Source organism: Egretta garzetta, unplaced genomic scaffold (assembly GCF_000687185.1).
Source record: "Egretta garzetta isolate BGI_Z169 unplaced genomic scaffold, ASM68718v1 scaffold668, whole genome shotgun sequence".
Classification (NCBI taxonomy): Eukaryota; Metazoa; Chordata; class Aves; order Pelecaniformes; family Ardeidae; genus Egretta; species Egretta garzetta.
Genome location: NW_009260411.1, coordinates 5573 through 21615, shown reverse-complemented (window position 1 = coordinate 21615; position 16043 = coordinate 5573). Strand labels below are relative to the sequence as shown.

Sequence of the window (16043 nt, the reverse complement as noted above, 5' to 3'; positions counted from 1 at the left end):
CGGTGTTATCACCCCTGTTCCCAGCACAAACCCAAAACACAGCCCCATACCAGCTACTGGGGAGAGAATTCACTGTATCCCAGCCAAAACCAGCACAAGGTGAATTTTTACTTAATAGTTAATGAGACTAGAAAAAATATTTTCTTTAACTGCTGTGGCTGTGTTCAAAGGGCATGTAGGAGCCAGAGTAATCAGGCTGTGAGGTTGCTCAAGGCTAAGGGATTTGGACATCTAGTTTCTAGGCAGCTTGGAAACTCCTAGTCTAAGTATGAATATTAAAACAATCTATAGAAGGGTTGGATAGTTTCACAACCGTTTAAAGCGTGCTCTGGAAAACTCATTCAATTCCTGAAGACTGAAGTTGCTGTCTGAGTGTGTGTGAGAAGCAGCAGCCTTTTTACCTGACAAATGTGACGTTTGTTCTGTTTCTGTTTTTCTTCCAGCCGGCAACCCTCTTGTTCAGCAAAGTGGACAGCCGCTAATCCTTACACAGAACCCGGCCTCGGGTCTGGGCACAATGGTCACTCAGCCGGTATTGCGACCTGTACAGATCATGCAGAATGCCAATCATGTCACGAATTCTCCGGTGACCAGCCAGCCCATCTTCATAACGACCCAGGTGAGTGCCCGTCCAGCCAGGATGATCTGGTGCACTCATCTGTGGAAGACTATCCTCTGTTAAGAAGCAATCAGATGCCTGTTTGTCTTGTGTGCTTTGGTGGATGTTACACTTGAGCTGAAATCTGTTGGGGTTTGGGGTTTTTTTTTTTAATTTATGTAGATTTAGAAATAGCTTGTTTGGGAATAGCTTGTGTTCCTAGTCATTTGGCAGTTGAATCTCACTTGAGGAAAACTGGCCAGGTTCCACGCCTCAGCAGGTCCTGTGGAGCCAGCGCAGGTCTGGTGGGACGTCACGCTGGCTCTCGCTTGTGGCCTTACCAGTGGGGCCTGACTCCCTGCTGCAGGTGGGTCTGTCCGCTCTGCGTGAGTTGGACCTTGCTGAATACTCGACTGCTTTGTTTTATTTTCGTGGGAAATGTGCAGGTGAATTTATTTTTAAATGTCCACTGGCTTCTTTGAGCATTTCCTAAGACCTGGGAGAAGGTTTCTGCAGGTGCTTAGGGGAGGAGAGCTTGAGAGTGGAGGCTGTACATGGGAATGTTGTAGAGCATAAGGAAGGTGACCCTGCTGTTGGGTCAGGTGCTGGCCGAGCACAGCAAGGCCTCATAGTTCAGTTGATCTAGAGATGATAGTACTGGGGGGTGGGGGGGGCAATTATTTATTTGTTTGATTAATTTTTAGGGTAGAAAGCTCATTTGAAAGTGTTTGAAATATGCTTAGTATGGTAACGGTACTGTTTGACTGCAGGGATTTCCTGTGAGGAATGTGCGGCCTGTACAAAACACAATGAACCAAGTTGGAATTGTTCTGAATGTACAGCAAGGTCAAACAGTTAGACCCATCACCCTCGTCCCAGGTGAGGACTGAAACAAGCCAAGGCTGCTATCGAGTTCCTTTCCAGAGTACCAAGGGTTAAAAAAAAATTAAAAAAAAAAAATATATATATATATTTGAAATTTTTATTTCACCTTGTTGTGGTTTAACCTGGCAGGCAGCTACCCACCACACAGCCATTTGCTCACTCCCCCTGCAGTGGGGTGGGGGAGGGAATCAGGGGAAAAAAAAGGTAAAACTCATGGGTTGAGATAAAGACAAGTTAAGACGACAGGAAAGGAAGGGAAAATAATAACAATAAAAGAATACACAAAACAAGTGATGCGCAGTGCAATTGCTCACCACCCACTTAAAACTTCCACTGAAATTCCTGGAAATTTTGGAAGCTCGGCAGTGTTGGAAAATAGGCTGCATTCGGTTGTGACAAGGAATGGCATTCGATTATTTGATCGGCCTTGTTTGTTCTTTTATTTTTGAAGCCCCAGGTACCCAGTTTGTTAAACCAACAGTTGGAGTTCCTCAGGTGTTCTCGCAAATGGCCCAGGTGAGACCAGGTACAACCATGCCGGTCCGACCCACCACCAACACTTTCACCACGGTCATTCCGGCCACGCTTACCATCAGGAGCACTGTACCACAGTCCCAGGCACAACAGCAAAGTAAGTCCACTCCCAGCACCTCCACAACTCCTACTGCAACGCAGCCAACACCACTTGGACAGTTAACTGTGCAGCAGCCAGGGCAGTCCAGTCAAGCTACTAACCCCAAATTAGGTAAGACTTGCCATGGAAAAGCCAGGGGACTTGAGTGTATAACACTGTCTATGATTTGATCCTCAAGCATACGGCGTAGCAGCTAAAAGGCAGACGTTGAGTCAGAACTCCTGGGTTCTATTTTTGCCTCTGTCACTGACTCACGCTTCAGCTCTCTTACCAACCTGGAAAATTGAGGATCATCCTGCCATCATGTCCAGTTTGGTTTGAGAACCAGTTAAATTTTGTAGAATGTTCTGAGACCATCAATTAGAAGTCCCCAAAAGTGAAAAATACTCTTTGTTAATCCCTTGTACTTTTGGAAAGGTGAGGTTAAATAGATGATGAACACACACAGAAACTAACCACGGTGCTGGCTTTTTTTTTTTTTTTGAATGTTGGCTGAATTCATGAGTGAAATGATTGCTCGAGAACAGTGACAAACAATTTGAAAAGGAAAAAAAAATCTGCTTCATGCAGCAAGCAGTCAGGTTATTTCTAGTTTTAAGTGGCCATAATCACGTACAGCCACATTTAGAAAAGAAATACAAATAATTTTTGTGACCGTCAGTATCCTGTTTAGTTCATCGTGGGACTTGGCTCATACCTTGGAGTGTGATCTGGAAGGGTAGGGAACTGGACTTTCCCAGCCTTGCCGGCCTTCGCGTTACTGGACAGGATAACTGATGGCTTAGGCATCTTTGGGGAAGACTCCAGGTAGAAGAGCAAGAGGCAAGGCACACTCGCTGGGGGCGGGATTCAGACAGTGGATCAGAACTCAGCAATTCCTTCTGAGCCGCCTTGTGTTACCCGTTCCCTTGGCAGTGAGCATTGCGAGCTTTGTGACTGTAAAGAGACCCGGAGTGACTGGTGAGAACAGCAATGAGGTTGCTAAGCTAGTGAATACCCTGAACACCGTTCCTTCGTTAGGACAGAGCCCTGGCCCACTGGTGGTTTCCAACAGCAGCCCCGTGCATGGTTCCCAGAGGTCGAGTGTTTCAGAGTCGTCGTCATCGTCGTCGTCATTAAAAGGTATGGTCTGTAGTGGCTGTCTTAACTGGCTCATTCTGCTGAGGATTCAGTTTATTTTCTGGAGTAAAAAAAAAAAGCAAACCTGTAACTACTGAGATTCCATAATAGGGATAAACACTTGGACAGTTTTGCTATTAATTTCTTCATCTGTACACTTTTATCCGGTGATTGGGTCTTGTTTGTGGAGATTTGCTTGCATATGTTATTTTGCATTCTGAATTATTGGTGTGCATGCTGCCAACCTGAGAATACACACGCCCGAAATACTCTGTAGAAGGAGGCAAATGGATAAAGTCTTTGCTTCTCTTCTTCCAAAAAAGCACCTTCCTAAGGTGTTTGGGAGCCCAAAGGTTGATGGAAGGTACATTGCATGTCATCTGTATCCTGAGTTTCTTACTACAGCTGGAGGGGAAGATGAGGCATTTTAGTCTGACAGAAAACCAAAGCCAACAAATGCTTAAAGAAACCTAACAAAAATTTAAGGAAAAAGGGAGATGAGTTGAGCTGATCTTTTTTCTTTTTTTTTTTTTTTTTTTTTTTTTTTTTTTTTTTTTTTTTTTTTTTTAATTTATTAAGTCTAATTTTGAGACGCTCCTATTCTTACTTTTAGCTACTGGGGAGTGTGTTTTGTCATACAGCTTGACAGAAGTTTGCGTGCTTTTGCCTTTTCCTTGCCTCTTCCAGTCTAGTTTATAGTTAAAAGTGCAGCTCTTGAAACCAAAGTGTTTCGGCATGCCAAACAGATTGCCTGGATTGAAGATGAAGTGTAAGGATTCTATTGTCTCGTTTTGTGTTTTTCCTGTTGCAGTCAGTTCATCTCCTATTCCCACGTTTGATCTGCAAGATGGCGGCAGGAAGGTCTGCCCAAGATGTGATGCTCAGTTCCGAGTCACTGAAGCTTTAAGGGGACATATGTGTGTAAGTAACCATTCTGCGATGAGCAGCGGGTGATTGCTCGTGACTGTGGAGTGCGAAGAGCAGTTCTTCGCCCTAGATCAGGGCTGTGGAAAGGAAGACTGTGACTAGGAGAAAGCGAGAGGCAAAGGAGAGGCTTTGGAAGGCCTTCCACAGCATCCCTCGCTGGAAGTAGGGCCTCAGGTTTATGTCCTGTTGGTGCCAGGAGATGCGTTTGTTTTCTGATCTTGCATATCAGTAAACAATCAAAATGGAAAATCGGATGTTGACTCTGCATTGCCCTTTCCTCAAGAGTTTCCTAGAGCTCCTCTGTCTTCTCTTAGTACTGGTTAGTCTTTGTTTAATAGTGTATATATAGTTCTTCCTAGATAGACTTTAACGTGGAGGTTTTTGTGTGTGTGGTGTTGGGTGTTTTTTTTTTCTTTTAGTACTGCTGCCCTGAAATGGTTGAATTCCTCAAGAAAAGAAAATCTCTAGAATCTGAACCAAATATTCAATCTGCAAAGCCTCCATCTCCAGAAAAAACTACAGCTGTTGCTTCACCACCCTCTTCTACTCCTATCCCTGCACTGTCCCCACCTGCTAAAGCTCCAGAGCCAAGTGAAAACGTAGTTGACTCATCCCAAAGCAAGCTCATTATGTTAGTAGATGATTTCTACTACGGCAGAGACGGTGGCAAAGTGAGCCAGCTACTGAACTTCCCCAAGGTTCCAACTTCCTTCAGGTGTCCACACTGCACCAAGAGGCTAAAGAACAACATACGGTAAGAGGAATGCCATGTGCCACAAAAGCAGTCTGCAGGGTTCTGAATACCTCTGATCTGCAGAAGTAAAACGGACTTGTAAGCGTCAGTCTCTCGGGCCCTACAGCTTGCCCATGTTGGAGCTTAAGACTGGAACCGAGGCGCAAAAGGGGAGAGGTTTGCCCGTTGTCACACACGTCAGTCAGGGCAGACATTGTAAGATTGTGTGGTTAGAATAATTGTGTGCTTATTCTTCAGCAGAGAAGCCTCGCTTGCTCATTGCTAGTCTTACTAGATAATAGGAAATAATTCTTTGTGAAGAACAACTCTCCTCATCTTTATTTCAGTGCTTTTTCAACAGAGGGAGAAAATACTTTTGTAAAACAGTGTGTTTGTCTGAGGCAGCCACTATGTTGTTCTACTGTGATAAGTTGAAGTGTTTTGTCATCATCACTGAATGCCTGGCTGGGGTCAGAAGTGCTCAAAAGCAAGTAGTGCAGCCTCTGACTGCAAAACCTGTTCTCTCGTTCTCCTAGGCTTAGGGAGCGGGAGGTTGCTGCATAGAAGGAGATTTTGCTTGCTTTTGATGGGAAGAGCAAGAAGGAAACCTCTTAACGCTGTTAGAAAACCTCCTGGTGTCGCATGCATAATCCTTTCAGGGTTACAGGTGCAAACTGTTGGGATTTCTGTTCACACGCTTTCTCTGCACCCCCATAAGGTTTATGAATCACATGAAGCACCACGTTGAACTGGATCAGCAGAACGGAGAGGTAGATGTCCACACCATCTGCCAGCACTGCTACAGACAGTTCTCCACTCCCTTTCAGCTACAGTGTCACTTGGAGAATGTCCACAGTCCCTACGAGTCAACAAGTAAGTTGATGTTGCTGTTGTCGTTTGTTTAGGTTTAAGAGGGTTTCCATCTTGTATGAACTGCAGACCTGTTGAGAAGGGCGTCGCTGTTCTGCCTTGCCTCTTGGTTCTGCAGGCCAGCAGAAAAATCCGTCTAAATTATGTTTCTGCAAACTTACTGTCAGGAGTATTTTAAAGATCAAGTTCAATAATAATGTTGTGGTAGAATTTCATTTTTACCGGTAGGTTGACACCTGATTTTCAAATCGCTTGCAGTTTCCTCGTGAGGACGTCTTCCTTGTTGTCCTACCCACTGCTTTGTTTGTTTAAGAGAACTCTTGCTGCCTTTTGGAAGCTTCTCGGGATGTATTTTGTTGTCTACCCACTTCAGAGAGTTGAGAGCTGGGTTTTTCTCACTCAGTTGACTGGTTGTCTCTTGTTCCAAGTTGTTACACTACCAGTTGCAGGTGTCTCTGGTGTGTTTTAAGAGGGTGGGGTTTGTCCCCCAGCTGTTATTGCTGTACCTTTCTTTCGCAGCAAAGTGCAAGATTTGCGAATGGGCGTTCGAGAGCGAGCCAATGTTCCTACAGCACATGAAGGACACCCACAAGCCTGGGGAGATGCCCTATGTTTGTCAGGTATTAAAAGTGGTTTGGGGCTGGGCTTCATAAACGTGTATTAGAGACTAAGAGGAAATGTGGCACTAAGAGGAAATGTGCAGCAGCGTGTGGCTCGAAGGTGTCCAAAACGGGCTCGGGCCATGGAACAGTTGTGTTTTTTCCCAGGTGTGGACTTGGAGAAGTCCAGTGGCTCTGAGGGCAGCACGAATAGCTGGATGTTTGCCAGCGGTTCCCAGCCCTCTGAAGCTGGATCAGCTTGGTAGATGTTTGTTTAGTCCCACTGGCATTCAGAGCCTAATTTTTTTTTTCCTCCCAGGGCCTGCAGGCAAATTGCTGTGCCATAAAGAGAAGTTGTCACTCTGGAGCAGATGAGATTGTGTTGCTTGTGTGATACCTTTTCTTGACACTCTGTTGCCATGAGATTTGTGCTTGCATCGATTCTGAACGTGTCATCTCCACCCAGAGGTCCTAACACTGCCCCTTCAAAAAGAAAAAACAGAGAAGAACCTTGTAAAATATGTTACGCTAAACAGATTACGTTCCAAATTCTGTGTTTTGCATAGACCCTGAAGAAACTGCTCTTGAATAGATTCCAGCTGCTTTGCATTGACTGTCTCTCCCGTTTTCTTTTTTTCTGGGATCTGGAGCTTGAATTCTCACTACTTTCTTCTTATACAAGTAGTTCAAATCTGTTTCTCCAAACTACTCTGAATGTACGCTGCTTGGTTTAGTATCTTGCAGCTGGAATAAGCTAGCAGGTTCTTTACGACCTGGTTCCTAAACTCCACTGATGAGTGTCCTTGGGGATCTGGGCATTGCTGTTGAGATCTCCATGTTGCAGTGGCAGATGTGAGATAGATTCCTGTGTTACTGCACTGTTAATTGTCTCTGTCCGCTCCTGTAGGTCTGTCAGTATCGTTCATCGCTCTACTCTGAAGTGGACAGCCATTTCCGCATGATCCACGAAGACACGCGGCACCTGCTCTGTCCTTACTGTCTCAAAGTCTTTAAGAATGGCAACGCTTTCCAACAGCACTTCATGAGGCATCAGGTACTCGGGTCAGGGCTGTAGCCCTCTTTGAGGTGTTTCCCTCTCCACAGAGATTCCCTGGACAGTAAGCATGCGATGAGTTGAGCGTTTGCTTGGGATAAAAACAGAAAGAAAGAAAACTTGGCTGAAAAAGGGGGTTTAGTAGGTGCTGCATTCGCTCCGTAACAAATGCGATTTGCACGCTGTCGTTCCAGACCTTCCATAGGGATTGTGCTGGAGAGAAGAGGCATTGCTCCTCTGGGAGTAGCACAGATTGTTGTTCCTTAGCAGAAAAAAGCATGTTTTGCTGGACTCTGTGTGCTTCATGGGATGATCAACCAAAGTGGGCTCTGTGTTCATTGGGGTTTTACATGTTTTTTACCTCCAGGTAATAAATAAGTAAATAATACTGTGTGCACACAAATGAATATAACTATCAAAGCTCGGTGTTCTGTTTCCATATATGTTGGCTGTAATGACAACATATTTTACGTGGGCATAGCTGAAGTGTACTTTCAGAATACAGACGCGTAGCGTTCTTACCGAGTGCCTGAATTGATTTGCCCCTGAAGCCCCCCGCTGACTCCCGTAAGAGGCAGAGGCAAGGCAACTTCTGAAGGAGCGCTGCCCCCCGCGCTGCTCTACTCGTGTGCTTTACTTTGGCTTAAACAAGCTGGCTAGGGCTTGTTCCGTGGCACTTCAGCTCTGGTGTGTCTGCAGAGCCTGATGATTTTAATTAAAAAAACAAAACAAACAAAAAATTGAAAACCAAACCCCCCCAAGATACGGGGCTTGGTGGAAGGGGCATTCAGATGCTGAAGGAAAATGGGGCTGCCTTGGGTTTCAAAGAGGGGAAAAGTGGTTGGGTTTGGTTTTTTTTTTTTTTTTCCTTTTGCCAGTTTATTTTTTAACAAAAACCCCTGCTGTGTTGTGACTTCCTTTCCTCTAAAATGAAATGTATTTCACTTGTGTTTGCTTTAGAAGAAGAGTGTTTACCACTGCAACAAGTGTAGACTCCAGTTCCTGTTTGCCAAGGATAAAATTGAACACAAGCTGCAGCACCACAAAACTTTCCGAAAGCCCAAGCAATTAGAAGGATTGAAACCTGGAACCAAGGTAAGAAATGCTAGTTGGCAGCAGGCCTCTGTCCTCTGTTCCCTCAGGAAGCACCCGTAGCATCTCTGTTGGTGTGTATTTATTAAGTGCTGCCAAGCTGATGTTTGCTTCATCTGCATCACTTAAACCACACTCACTGGGACAGAGAAACACTTTGGTTCTCTCCGCGTTGTGTTGAGTTCAGCAGATACTTCACAGAGGCAATAAGTGAGAGAGAGAAGGTGGAAGTGGCACGCCAGGGGTTAAACTCTGCAAACCAAGGTGTCTACAAGCCAAGGTTCTGCGCTAGCTGTCTGGACACCCTCTGTAGTCATTAGGGACAAACAGGCGCTTCTGGGGCTCAAGTCGTGCGTCCTCTTCTCGGCTACTGCTGCCCTGGGTGGGACGAATGGTGTCCTAGGAGCACCTCGTTATTCTCTGCTCGGAGTCTGAAAGACTGCTCCAAACAGGGGACTCTGAATTTGGATAACTCGCTTCTGCCCTTGTGTTTTAGGAGGTATGGGTGTATCTGTTTTCTGCAGGTTACAATCAGGGCATCTAGAGGACAGCCACGGACAGTGCCAATATCTTCAAATGACATGCCGCAGGGCACTGGACAGGAAACCACTCCGCTGTCATCTTCTACCGATCCCCAGCCCATCTTCCTGTACCCGCCTGTCCAGAGGAACGTCCAGAAGAGAGCGGTCAAAAAAATGTCAGAACGTTTTGCTAAATTTCAAATTTAAAAAGATTTTGAAAGGAAATTTAGTTAGCTCTTTAATGCCACAGCGAGGGGCGATACGATCCTCGGCACTGGACAGCTCTGCCTTACCAGTTGCCAAGGAAACTTTATGCTGGGAGAATCCAGCTTCCCAGAAAACCAGGATTATGTCGTGTTATGAGCGCCCTTAAGGTGAAACTGCGAAATACTGAATTAGCTAGGCGGCCCTCTTATGTCCTGTTGCCTTGTCTTCAGGCTTTTTTTTTTTAAATTTATTTATTTATTTATTTCTTAGCCACTGTTAAACTATTTGCTCCTGCCTACAGCAAGTGGGCAATGTGCAGCCTGGCACCGAGGCGCCCTAGGAAGCTCGGGTGCAGGATCAGACGAGCCTGACTGCAGGCTTCTGAAAGCTGACATGTCGTTAAATTCCTTGCTGTCCTGATGACTGTTACGACTCCCGCGATGCCTGTTCAGACACTAACAAAAATATCCCTCTTCTCTTCAGGAGCGTCCTGGGGAGGCAGACTTGTCTGGAGTGCAGCTTCGAAATCCCCGACTTCCCAAACCACTTTCCCACCTATGTGCACTGTTCGCTATGTCGCTACAGCACTTGCTGCTCCAGAGCTTACGCCAACCACATGATCAAGTATGTCTGATTCTCTGAACGCTGCCGTAGAAATTCCTCCTGCCTGGATGCAGCAGCACCTCTGTGCCTGCCTGCCTGCGCTGTAGGAAAGGGGGATCGGGGAATTCCAGTTCACTGCAGTGGTTTGTAAGACGCTGGGCACCGATTCTGAATCGGCACAGGCGTGGGTGGTGGCTTTCAGATGAGATGAGAAAACTGAGAGCAAGAGCTGAGATCCGTCCCGAGCTCTCGGTGTTGTACCTACTGGCATGAACTGCAAGCTGCTGCAGAAAACTCACTTTTCAGTGCTCCTAGGATTTCTTGCGAAATTCTCAGATGCAGTAATTTAGAAGTTTTGAAAAGGGAAAAAAAAAAAAAAACCCAAACCTATGCCATGCTTCTACAAGGCTGTGGTCTGTACTGGGCCGTGGCTGGAGCGTAGAGCAGGATGGCAGAAGAGTTCCTCCAAAATCTGGGCATTTTTAAATGTTATTGTACAGGGGTTTTATTTGGACACAGAGTTCTCATCTCCTGGAGTACCAGCCTGGCAGACAAAATATTAAACCCCAGCTTGGGTCTGTCTTTGTAAACGTGCTGAATTGTGCATGGGTTTATGGCTCTTTAAATACCCAGAATAACTCTGACATTTCATAAACTCTTTTGTCTTACAGCAACCACGTTCCTCGGAAGAGTCCAAAATACTTGGCTTTGTTTAAAAACTATACTGCCTGGTAATGGAAAACTTGTCGTCTGCTTCTGATCACCGGGGAATGTGCATTCACTTTCTGAGCTTCCAGTTCTCTTCTCTCATGATCTGCTTCTGAAGAAGCTCTGTTTAGTTTTTGCCACACAGGAAAATACATTGAATTAAGGGCAATTTGTTGAGACTCCCATTGCCTTCCAGTGGGAGTTAATGTTTCAGGGTGGGGACACTGCCTGTATACACTGGAGGGTGATGGGTTTTTCCCGGCAGTTAGTGAGGGGATGTATGTATTTCAGTATCTGATACTAAGCTCGTGTCTTTTATTTATTTTCTCCTTTTCTTTTCCCCTCCAGTGGTGTAAAGCTGTCCTGTTCCTCTTGCCTCTTTGTAACCTCTGAGGGTGATGCAATGGCCAAACATCTGGTCTTCAACCCATCGCATGAGTTCAGTAACATTATTTTCCGAGGTAAGAGCTTGAACAGGAGCAGGGAAGCTGCAGAAAGTTAAGGCAGGGTGTAACACCTCAGTGCATAGGCTCCAGATCAAATAAATCTGCGTTCAGCGTTGGGCTGAGCACTTGCTGAGTCCCGAGGTCTAATGAAACCTGGCGTTGGGGACCTTGTCTGGCTGCCTGAATGAGTCTTCATTGTCATGGAGATGGGAGAGTTAAGCTTCAAGTGCGGCTGGGAGCTCAGCGGGCTCTCATGGGATCCTCCCAGGGAGAGACAATGCCCAGGGCTTCAGCGATTCCTCCCAGACGAGGCTGTACCTCCCCCGACACCAGGAGGCCTTGAGCAGCTGCTGATCCCGGGATTTCAATAGAGCCTCCAAGTGCCATTCCAGCCACTTGCTGTGAATTGCTGCTGCGGGGATTGCCTGCAGGGATCTGGCCAAAGCCGAGCTTTCCTAACCAAGGCTCCCTTTGTTATTGCGAAGGGATGTGGGGTTGTCTCAAGGACCTCTGATGAGCGTGTCTCCACCCCATGAGCGGTTCTCCTGTCAGTTTGGATGTGGCGGTGCTTGGGTGTGGGAGGAGGCTGGGGTTTGGACCGACGGGTGAGCGTTAGCTGCTCCTGCAGCATGTGGGATGCGTCGGAGTAGCAGGCAACAGAGGGACTCTGATCGTCCTCTCTGTAAGAGCTTGTTTGTTTGCACTTCATGTTTGTTTGCTGAGCTACAAATGCTTTTGTTGTTTTGTTTTTCTTAACAGGGCCTACTTGGATATCACATTCCAGGTAAACTGTTTGTAAACTCCTATCTGCCGTCATCTGCTTCCGTTTGTGGGGTTGGGTTTTGGCTTTTCGCTTGTTTGTTTTCCCTCAACAGCTTCATTCTCTGGGTTTTAAGAAGGTCCTGTGTTCTCTCCCTTCAAGGCACATTCAGCCCCAGGACAAAAGCATGAAGAACACGTGCCCTACCTATTCCCCAAGTAAAGCTGCTACTGTGAAAACAAAGTCTGTGTTGCCTGCGAAAGATGACCTGGAGCCTGAGCTGGCCCCGGCAGCCTACAGCAGACCTCTGGCCTGCCAGGAGGAAGAGTGCTTAAACATCGACGCTCAAGACGACGAGCAGCCGACGAAGGAGCCTGAGCCTGCAAGCAAAAAGGAGCAGCTGTCGGTCAAAAAGCTGCGCGTTGTACTGTTTGCGTTGTGCTGCAACACCGAACAGGCTGCCGAGCACTTCCGGAATCCTCAGAGGCGGATCAAGCGCTGGCTGCGAAGGTTTCAGGCTTTCCAAGAAGAGAACTTGGCGTCCCTGTCAGAGGGCAAGTACCTCAGCTTGGAGGCTGAAGAGAAACTGGCGGAATGGGTCCTCACGCAGAGGGAGCAGCAGCTGCCCGTGAACGAGGAGACCCTCTTCCAGAAAGCCACCAAGATTGGCCGGTCCCTCGAAGGTGGCTTCAAGATCTCCTACGAGTGGGCGGTGAGGTTCATGCTGCGGCACAACCTCAGCACGCACACCCGAAGGGCAGTGGCTCACCCCCTCCCCAAAGACGTAGAGGACAACGCCAGTTGCTTCATTGAGTTTGTGCAGCGGCAAATCCACACTCAAGACCTGCCCCTCTCCATGATCGCGGCCATCGACGAAATCTCGCTCTTCCTCGACGTGGAGGTGCTGAGCAGCGATGACAGGAAGGAGAACGCTTTGCAGACGGTGGGAACCGGGGAGCCCTGGTGCGACATTGTCCTCACGATCCTCGCCGACGGCAGCGTTCTCCCAACGCTGGTCTTCTACAGGGGTCACGTACAGCAGCCCGCCAACGTGCCGGAATCTATCATGTTGGAAGCGAAGGAGAATGGATACAGCGACGACGAAGTCATGGAGCTGTGGTCGTCCAGAGTGTGGCAGAAGCACACAGAGTGTCAGAACAGCAAGGGCATGCTCGTGCTGGATTGTCACCGAACGCACCTATCGGAAGAAGTACTTTCCTTGCTGAGTGCGTCCAGCACTCTGCCGGCTGTTGTCCCTGCTGGCTGCAGCTCCAAAATCCAACCTCTAGATGTTTGTATAAAACGGACTGTGAAAAATTTCTTGCATAAAAAGTGGAAAGAGCAAGCCAAGGAAATGGCGGACTCCACATGCGACTCGGACATTCTTCTCCAGCTGGTTTTATGCTGGCTGGCAGAGGTCCTGGAGGTCATCAGTGACTCTCCTGAACTCGTGCAGCAGTCCTTCCTGGTGGCCAGCGTGCTGCCCGGCCCCGACGGCACGGCCAACTCGCCCACGCGCAACGCCGACATGCAGGAGGAGCTGATCGCCTCTCTGGAGGAGCAGCTGAAGCTGAACGAGGAGCAGCAGGAGGCGGCGGCGGCGGCTGAGGCCCAGGATCGGACCCAGGCCGAGGAATCTGCAGACCCAGAAATCCTCCATCAGCTCTTCGAGGGGGAGAGCGAGACTGAATCGTTTTACGGCTTTGAAGACGCTGATTTGGATCTGATGGAAATCTGAGCACTGGTCTGCGAATCGCGATCCGGAAAGGGTTGTTCTTTGAATAAATGTTGGCTGAGACCATTACACTTCCCTGTGGATTTGTGGGCTTAGGAAACTCGTAGGCGATCACTCAGATAAATAGCCATTTATGCTGTTCATTTATAAGTTTTGTGCTTTTTTAAAAGGAAAATCACTGTGTTGGTATTTTCTGAAAATATATTGTGGGTGACTATTTTTGCGTTTTCTTTACCTCACTGTACCATAGTTTTCTGTTTTTATTGTGCAGAAATGTTTTGAATTCTACATTGTCAATGTGACCATTTCTAAAGGAAGGAAAAAACCACGTAGCTAATGAACCAGAATATGAATCGATTGGGTTGTCTTAACACAACTTTGGGGTTTTTTTCTTTTTTTTTTTTTTTTTTTTTTTTTTTTTTTTTTTTAACAAACACTTGACCCAGAGATTTAGGTTTCCGTGGAAAACTTAGCGATGAGTTCCTGCGTTCATGTGTGAACCTTCTGTAATTGGCCGTTGAGGTTCAGGTTTGCTTTGGGTTTGGGGGGTTTGATTTTTCTGGGGTTTTTTTGGTGGGTTGTGTTTTTTTTTTTAAGAGGAGTCATTGTTTCGCTTGTGAATTGGGGCGCCGAGTAAAAACGCAAGCGAAAGCATTTTTTGCCTGTTCAATGCCAGCAGCGCCGCTTGGGAGCCACGACACTTTGACCTGGGCTCGAAGGGCGAGACCCGCGGCCGGGGGCAGTGCCCACCCAGACCCCGCGCTCTCCCCCGGACTCGGACGCGTGCGCTGGTTCCTCTCCTCCACCCGGGAACCCGCCCGGCGCCCGCCTTGCTCCAAAGAGTTACCGACAGAGGGTCCGTGGTGGAAGAGGGAAGTCGAGCCTGTCTTGACCTTCCCGCGCAGTAGAGGGGAGTTGAGGCCGTACGGACCAGGAAACGCTGACCTTTAACTCCTCGTAGTGGGTAAACCTGCTTTAACCAGTGGCATCCGACACTACGGTCCTTAGAATTAGAGATCCGATGTAATGAAACAAACTGTGACGTGCACACAAAGAAGACGTTTGTTTTTATTTTTCACTGCCAGCTTAAATTTTTCTACAATTTGCATGTTTGAGGGGTTTTTTAATTGTACGTATTATGGTATAAGCGGAAGCGTTTTGACCTACAGAATCCAGAGGCACCTGCACCTTTCTGTTTCCATAGAGGTTTTGTGAACCTTCCCTATTGCCGAAGGAAAGCAGGGGGCAGCATGTGCAGACCTGTAAATGGTTCATCTTTGAAATGTACAGAAGTGGAACATTTAATAAAGCCAGGGAAATGGATTTATAAACATGTGTGTTTATTACAAAGAACTGGGACTCGTGTGATCTCGTACTGCTCGCTGTGAGGTTCACCCTCACCCCCCGGGCCCCCCCAGCTGCTAGCGAGTAGAGTCTTTTTTTTTAATTAAAAGTTTGAGAAATCATTAATAAAGCCCTCTCCTGGACAAATACCTCTGCTGGTGTCTGTCTCGGGTAGCAGTAAATGCCGCTCTTCACGTTCTTTATGAATTTATTTCACATAAGGCTCAGAGCGGCCCAGTTCAGCCCCAGCTGCAGCCCACCCAACGCTGCTCTGCCCCTGACCCAGACGGGGTCGTGACGGAGGCTGAGCAGCAGGGCGAGCGCCTCGGATCTTGGGAGCCCTTGTACCCGCTGTCTGCTGCCGGTGGGCAGAGCAATCGTGTTTAAATGGGGAGATCTTGATGAATCTTGGCTGTTAGAGAAAGCGGACCACTAAGCCTAAGCCCCACCGGTCAGCGTTCCAGCTGCTGCTCCGGAGCTGCCGTGCCCAGTGCCGCAAACCCACAGCTTGGAAGCCTTCCATGAAAGGGGAATGTGGAGGAAGCACACCCTGGTGTGGTCATCTCGGGCAGAGAGGCCATGGCTGCTAATTAGAGGTAATTGGGGAGTGCCTTGGCCCAGCTGGTACAGCCAGGGTGGAGGCCCAGCTGATAAAGGGACAGACGGGGGCTTAGGGAGTGCGGCACCCGCCAGGACCCAGTCAGGAAAACAACAACTGCAATTATTTGCTGCCCTTCTCCAGCAAAAACAAGGCCTTGGCAGCTGCTGGCGACCTTCACTACCCAAAACAAACGGGAGCCTTCCCGCAGTCTGTTCCTGGATCACCCCCCCAAACTCAGGAGCCTTCCCGCAGTCTGTTCCTGGATCACCCCCCCAAACTCGGGAGCCTTCCCGCAGTCTGTTCCTGGATCACCCCCCCAAACTCGGGAGCCTTCCCGCAGTCTGTTCCTGGATCACCCCCCCAAACTCAGGACGCACGCAGGCTTGTCTCAAGAGGTTTATTTCCTCCCCTGCACAAGTTAGATCAGAGCTTCCAAAGGAGTAACAGATTCACAGCGTATAGAAAGGGCGTCAGCGTGGGCACAAGCGCCTGCAGCAGCTCTTCGGGGATTACTCGAAGCCACTGCAAAAAGGTGTTTTGGTAAGGTCAGGATGCCACGCGACCTGCGCGCGGTCAGCGTCGGCACCAGCCCCATCAGCGCCGCCCC

At 47.9% G+C, this 16043-nt stretch overlaps 2 protein-coding genes across 14 annotated transcripts in view; one reads left to right on the top strand and one right to left on the bottom strand.

Moving 5' to 3' along the window:
• Positions 1-13557, top strand: part of POGZ (pogo transposable element derived with ZNF domain) — a 34986-nt gene extending 21429 nt beyond the window's left edge. For 9 of the 13 annotated variants that reach the window (XM_035899139.1, XM_035899132.1, XM_035899134.1 and 6 more), the window contains 16 exons: positions 444-619; positions 1369-1477; positions 1935-2228; positions 3033-3239; positions 4048-4157; positions 4583-4917; positions 5615-5769; positions 6286-6386; positions 7273-7419; positions 8380-8514; positions 9036-9208; positions 9723-9863; positions 10514-10573; positions 10899-11011; positions 11756-11780; positions 11919-13557. In XM_035899139.1, the coding sequence (XP_035755032.1) occupies positions 444-619; positions 1369-1477; positions 1935-2228; positions 3033-3239; positions 4048-4157; positions 4583-4917; positions 5615-5769; positions 6286-6386; positions 7273-7419; positions 8380-8514; positions 9036-9208; positions 9723-9863; positions 10514-10573; positions 10899-11011; positions 11756-11780; positions 11919-13494 (3857 nt within the window). In that variant the 3' untranslated portion in view covers positions 13495-13557. The remainder of the gene's footprint in view (positions 1-443; positions 620-1368; positions 1478-1934; positions 2229-3032; positions 3240-4047; positions 4158-4582; positions 4918-5614; positions 5770-6285; positions 6387-7272; positions 7420-8379; positions 8515-9035; positions 9209-9722; positions 9864-10513; positions 10574-10898; positions 11012-11755; positions 11781-11918) is intronic. The other 4 variants (XM_035899136.1, XM_035899135.1, XM_035899140.1 and 1 more) reach the window with 4 other exon arrangements.
• Positions 13558-15790: 2233 nt separating this feature from the next.
• PSMB4 (proteasome 20S subunit beta 4) overlaps positions 15791-16043 on the bottom strand; it is a 2102-nt gene continuing 1849 nt past the window's right edge. Inside the window, exon 6 of the mRNA XM_009643611.2 lies at positions 15791-15958. Coding sequence (XP_009641906.2) covers positions 15946-15958 — 13 coding nt within the window. The 3' untranslated portion in view covers positions 15791-15945. The remainder of the gene's footprint in view (positions 15959-16043) is intronic.